Raw genomic sequence first — 6019 nt, 5'->3', positions numbered from 1 at the left:
TGCATGATGCCCTCAAGATGGTGTTAAAGAGCATGTAACCTAGTTTTTTTTTTTTTTGTTTGTTTTTGTTTTTCCCTTCTTAAGAGCTTGTAGGCAAAACATTTTAATATTTTGTTTTTTAAATTCTTGGAAAATGTCTGATTGCATCATATTTGGTCTTGCTGCACACCTTTTAGAGTTTGTAGGCAAATAATCACAATGGTGATTTTCTGTGATATCATCACATTGGTCAAAAAGAAAGACATTCCTGTACCAGAGTTATAACATTTTTGGTCAGTGAAATTAGAGAGCCTACTTTTCATTGAGTCACAGGAATTTACAGACACATTCTTGTCCCCACCCCCAATACTGGCCTTGTATAGTAACTTGATGGCAAATTCTAGGACCTTTTGCCAGTTTGCCCTGAATATAATCAGTAAATCATACCTAGTGTCAAGCAGGTAAACAACTCAGGCATATGATGTTTAAAAGTAACTGCTTTATATCCTGTAATGTAAACACCCATGTTATCTGTCTGTACAAGCATGCGTCCATGTCTTGCTTTACAACTTTAAAAATATATAAAAGAAATCACTGGCAAAAACATGGCAAAAAGACAAGTGTTTTAAAGGCCTTCATCCATATAATCAAGACCACGTTCAATATGAATAAAAAAAATAACTTAAAACAATCATTAGGTTCAAATAATCCCAACATCTTTATAGGAAGTAGATGTTTTAGTCAGCTTTCTGCCATCTTGTCCAAAGCCAGTAGTGGTGCCAGGATTCGGTTCCTGTTGGTCTCCACCACATGTCCATTCAGGATCATCTCGTCAAGAATAATGTGCACCTTCTCCAAATTGAACATTATCTGATACTGAATTAAGAAATAATTAACAGTTGTTACAAAACTACAAATGATGAGATGTCCAAATATTAGTTCTGGATACCCCACAATTAACATGTTTCAGAGACACAACTGATTCACCTTAGATTGCTTTGTGGACTACGGTTCCAAAATGATATATGCAAATATATGTAAATATAAAAGGTATTTTTGGGGGGAGGGGGGGTTAACATAGGTAAAGCGCCCTTCTCAAGCAGTGTATGTTTCAGACAAAAAAAATGCTGGCAAAAATGTTTGTTTTGTAACATCCCATTCTCTTATTCTCTGTTACTAGAGTAAACTTACTCATATTAAATAATTGGATTCAAGAGAAAACAGCATCTACAAAATTTCATAGGAATTATTATGATTGTGAGTTAGTGAATTATAAGGTAATATCTATAACCAGATTCACAGTATGAAGATAAATCAGGCATGTTTATTTGTATTTATCACAACAATATTCTGTGATCATTTATGATTAATCACAAGTTAAGATTTTTTTACATTAAATAACTTAAACAACAGCACTAATACGTTACTAGGCCCTATAAAGAGAGTGACCTACGAGAGAAAGTTGGGGCCAAACCTGGTAAAATAATTAATGATCATTTTTCTGAGATCAGTTAACATAGCAATGCTGAACATGAGCAACACAAAACTACTACACTTACATTTCTAAGAGTTAAAGGGGCTAAATACAACCCCAATAGTGACATGGATGCTTTAACCAAGGGAAGTGGTCACTGTTGCATTGATAAAGACATATTTAGAGAGACATTTGAGTCAGAACTGATGTAGTTATCCAACAACTGACATGACTAGTGACCAAACTAGTGATGTTGTGAGATAAAAGTTAAATGCCACAAAATTTTAAAGGATACATCCAGTTCACTCTGCAAAGAAAACAGAGAACGCCGTCAGTGGGGTGACATGGTGGACAAACGTAGGCTCATTAAAGGCTTTTTTCTCTTTAGCATCAGCTTCAACTTACCACCCGGCTAAAATACTTGTCGAGCACCTCAATAAAGTTGTGGACAAGCTCGTAAATGGAGAGTTCATTCTGTGCAGTACATAAAATACATTCATGTGAATGACACGAATGAATGATCGTCACTAACAGTGTAATGGTCTGTAAAGTGGTTTCATCTGTATTACATGAAGAACTCACTTCATTGTCGGTGATGCCGACTACAATAAAAAGAGCTGCATACTGACGATACACCAGTTTGTAATCCTTGTACTCCACAAATGAGCACTGGAAAAGAAGGACACGAGAGAAAACAATCACCAGATGAAACAACATCAGCTTAAAGCCCCCCAGAACTCCAGGTAAGTGCACAAGTCAGCACTTCGCAAACTGTTTGGAGGTTTCTGTTTTGTCTCTGCAATTTTTGTCAAATCACATCACATTTGGTCTTTGGATGCACATCTTGAGTTTGACACAACAACATCCTTGCACTCTTCCAATCAACAACAGGTTACATCTGATTAGCAGCAATAACTGCAAATGCATGTTTTCTTAATTAGTTTCACAACACCAATGGACGACTCCTGGCCCTCCCCTCCCATCAGAGCTGCTTTAGCTCAGGGGTCCAGTCACAAAAACATTTTAACAGGGGTAGATCGAGACTTGATAGAGACTGGATAGAGAAAAGCTCTTATTTTTAATCTTTGTGAGGTTGGTTTGCTTGTGTGCTTTGGATCACCGTCTTGTTGCATGGCCCAATGATGCTTCAGCATTAGCTCACAGACAGGTGACCTGATATTCTCCACCATGCTTCATGGTTGGTATGAGGTTCACACTTTTAAATGCAGAACACTTTCATTTCACAGCACACAACTCTAGTCTGAACTAGTATGAGGCCTTTATATGCAAAGTTCCAAGATCCTCCCATGTATGTGTGGCTTTTTCAATCTGTGCCTTTAAAAGTACTATCTATTGACACCCAATAGCCACTGGGCCTTGCCTAAATAATGAACACTTGGTTTATCCAGTTATTAACATCTTCAACAGCCAACATAACGTTTAATTGTTTGCAATAATTGCATTGTGATTATCATAATCACTAGGGATTTTAAGAAACAGGGTAGTGGCCTTCTGAATTTGCTGGTATTTAACTACACACATTTTTCACTCTACCAGTTAAATGTTTCCCATGCCACTGGCTGCAACACAAGCCTATAGCATGATCAATGTCCAAAGTCCATGCTTAACAGTGGGAGAAGTGTTCCTTTAATGAAATTCCTTTGAAATGAAATACCTTTGCTGATTTCTGGTGAGCATGCAAGAGGGTTTTCTTCTGAAGACGCACTTTCCTGACATTAACTTGTCCTGCACCATTTCTGTTACCTGACTTTTCTTAATTACATTATGAACTGAGTAAAACAACTACCTGAAAACACTGTTCTTTATCTTTATACAGCCTTCTTCTGCTTTGTGGGCATCAGTTAGTGGAGTCTATGGCTGCTGCTATGGCTGCGCCGATGCTTGAGGAGCTCTGAAATCTGCATCAGCTGAGCTAATGGTGGCTGTAAACTAGCTAGAGCCATAGCAAGCGAATTAAAGTCTGAGCCCTTGGTAGAAAAAATGAGCTCAAATCTCTTGTGTCAATACTTTTGCATTATGCTACTTTTCTGGCAAATTAAAATGAAACAAAACAACAATTATACTCCAATGTTACTAAAAATATTAAAACGGATGTTTAAACTTTAACTTTTGGAGAATACTTCATCCTTTACTCACGTAACTACTTAACAGCGATAGGAATTTTGACCAAAATCTGCCTCCTGATGGAGCATCTTCTTATTAATGTTTAAGGAGATGTGGGGCTTTAGTGGTGCTTCAAGTTAGCTAGTCAACATTAAAAGTGATATTAAATGAAAAACTAAACATATAGAAATGTTTAACTTATACATGTGCATTTCATAGTAGGTTTGAGAGAACAATGTATGTACATGTGAGAGTTCAGTGGTGCACTGTGGGCAGGAACCTCACCGGTGGGTGCATGTGTGGAACACTAAGAAACCGGTCCAGCCCTGAATGCTTGATTTGTTACAGTGTATGCGTTTTGCTGGCATGGTTTGTGTCCATTTCACCCTATGCTCTGCATTTTTTTATACATATTTATAGCTATTTTTGGCTGGGCTGTAGGTTATTGCACATCTAATATGAAAACAGTGATTTCTGCATGTCTAGGATGCCCTGCTATATTTTTAGTCATCATCCAATACATTGTATGGCTAATTCTGCTTCATTGTAATACTGGTTACAAACAGTTTGTGTTTAATATTATTTACTACACTGTATTGTATATTATAGACTCCGATATACACTCAGATCAGCCATAACATTAATACTGCCTGCCTAATCTTGAATGGGTCACCCTTGTGCCGCCACAACAGATCCAACCATTCATAGCATGAACTCCACAACACTGCTGAAAGTGTCCTGTAGTATCGGACACCAAGATGTTAGCAGCAGATCCTTAAAGTCCTATAAGTTGTTAGGTGGGGCCTCCATGACCATCAGTGAGTCTTGGGCGGCCATGACCATGTCCAATGACCTGGGTGCCCTAGGTCCCCTTTTTTGGAGCATTTCAGGTAGGCACTGACCACTGCACAAGACCTGCCTGATTCTGTTTTGAGATGACCCAGTCATCTAGCCGTCACAGTCTGGCTCTTGTCAAAGTGGTTCAGATTTTTATGCTTGCCTATTTGTCCTCCTTTTAATACATCACCTTTAAGAACTGACTGCTCACCTGCTGCCAAACACATCCCACTTCTTGACTGATGCCACTGTAAATGTTGATAATCAAGAGTTTTCACTTCACCGGTACTAATGTTATGGCCAATTGGTGTATATGAGAATCATTATAGCAGTAGTCGTCTTTGCCACGCAATTATGTTCATTATAATATACAATAAAAATGAAAAATGAGAAAGAAAAAGCATGAGACTTACCTCCTCTTTTTTGCGGAAAAGACAGCCCTTGACAACATCTGCCTCCAAAGCGGCCCTCTTTCCTATGTCTACATGCTCGTAGTACTTTGACAGGCGGGTCTGCCCCTGTTTATTGACCATCAGAAGGAACTTGATCATGGTCACTGGGGAAGGTGCCCACCACTAAAAATAACTGGAATTAGAAAGAAACAAAGAAGATAGACCGTTAATGCAGCTGTAACCTTTACACTTTTCATGTGTTTTTTTTTTGGTAATGTACCCAATTTACTGATTTAGCCTCGGTATGTATGTGGTTTTTAATGCCACAATTAATTATGATTTTATTGTTATTGTGTCTAGGAACACAGTCTTGTTTTTACGACTGTGTAACTGTCTGCGCAGGCGCAGTGGCGTTGCTGTGTTCTGTGTTCGGCCGATAGAGAGCAGGGCTGGGTGAGCCTCCCGTCATGCAGCGCGAGCTGAATCCCCCTGTCGCCCGCAGTGAGGAGACTCTCATCCAGGGAGCGGACTAATGGCGGCCGGCGGAGCCGTGCGCTCACTCTGAGCCCGCAACACACACTGCGTCCACCGCCACGGACCAATCCATACAAGCCCGTACTGGGGCGAGCGGTTTTTATCGACGGCGAAGGGGGCGGGGGATCGGCGAGAGCGCACTTGTGGTTCTGCGGCGACTTATAGCTGGACATTGCTATTTTTAAAAAAAAATGGATGAACACCCCGGCGGAGGAGGAGCAGGAGGAGGAATGGCCACCGCCAGACAGCAGCAAGCGCCGCAGCAGGGGAACCATAACGCCGTTAATCCCCCGATCGGACCCGGTGGGACGGCGCCCGCGGTCCAGCAACAGGACGAAATGCCGCGGCCGCAGCAGTACACGATCCCGGGAATCCTGCACTACATTCAGCACGAGTGGGCCCGATTCGAGATGGAGAGGGCGCACTGGGAAGTGGAGCGGGCCGAGCTGCAGGTATCGGTTTAGCACTCGTGCTAGCGAGATTTGCTAATACGTTAGCTTTAGCCGGCTAAGTGAGCTCATGTTCAGCTGTGGAGAACAAGGCTCGCCCTGTAGCGAGAACCGCCGCAATCGAGTCGTGTCATGGTTCTGCGAGAAATACAGACGTAGTTATTATCTGGTCAACTTTCCCTGCTAACTGGGTCAGGAGTGAAGAGCGCCGGAGTCGAACCGAGCGATGC

At 41.1% G+C, this 6019-nt stretch overlaps 2 protein-coding genes across 3 annotated transcripts in view; one reads left to right on the top strand and one right to left on the bottom strand.

Annotated features, from left to right (window-relative positions):
• Positions 1-458: 458 nt before the first annotated feature.
• Positions 459-6019, bottom strand: part of ap4s1 (adaptor related protein complex 4 subunit sigma 1) — a 5892-nt gene continuing 331 nt past the window's right edge. For both annotated transcript variants that reach the window (XM_072689815.1, XM_072689816.1), the window contains exons 2-6: positions 4828-4999; positions 2036-2122; positions 1859-1927; positions 1749-1760; positions 459-849 (exon numbers count right to left, since the gene is read on the bottom strand). In XM_072689815.1, coding sequence (XP_072545916.1) covers positions 721-849; positions 1749-1760; positions 1859-1927; positions 2036-2122; positions 4828-4965 — 435 coding nt within the window. In that variant the 5' untranslated portion in view covers positions 4966-4999 and the 3' untranslated portion in view covers positions 459-720. The remainder of the gene's footprint in view (positions 850-1748; positions 1761-1858; positions 1928-2035; positions 2123-4827; positions 5000-6019) is intronic.
• Positions 5281-6019, top strand: part of strn3 (striatin, calmodulin binding protein 3) — a 25757-nt gene continuing 25018 nt past the window's right edge. Inside the window, exon 1 of the mRNA XM_072689813.1 lies at positions 5281-5792. Coding sequence (XP_072545914.1) covers positions 5532-5792 — 261 coding nt within the window. The 5' untranslated portion in view covers positions 5281-5531. The remainder of the gene's footprint in view (positions 5793-6019) is intronic.

The sequence above is a fragment of the Salminus brasiliensis genome, chromosome 10 (assembly GCF_030463535.1).
Source record: "Salminus brasiliensis chromosome 10, fSalBra1.hap2, whole genome shotgun sequence".
NCBI classification, from domain to species: domain Eukaryota; kingdom Metazoa; phylum Chordata; class Actinopteri; order Characiformes; family Bryconidae; genus Salminus; species Salminus brasiliensis.
Note: the sequence above shows the minus strand (reverse complement) of the source record. Positions and strands in the feature narration are given on the sequence as shown.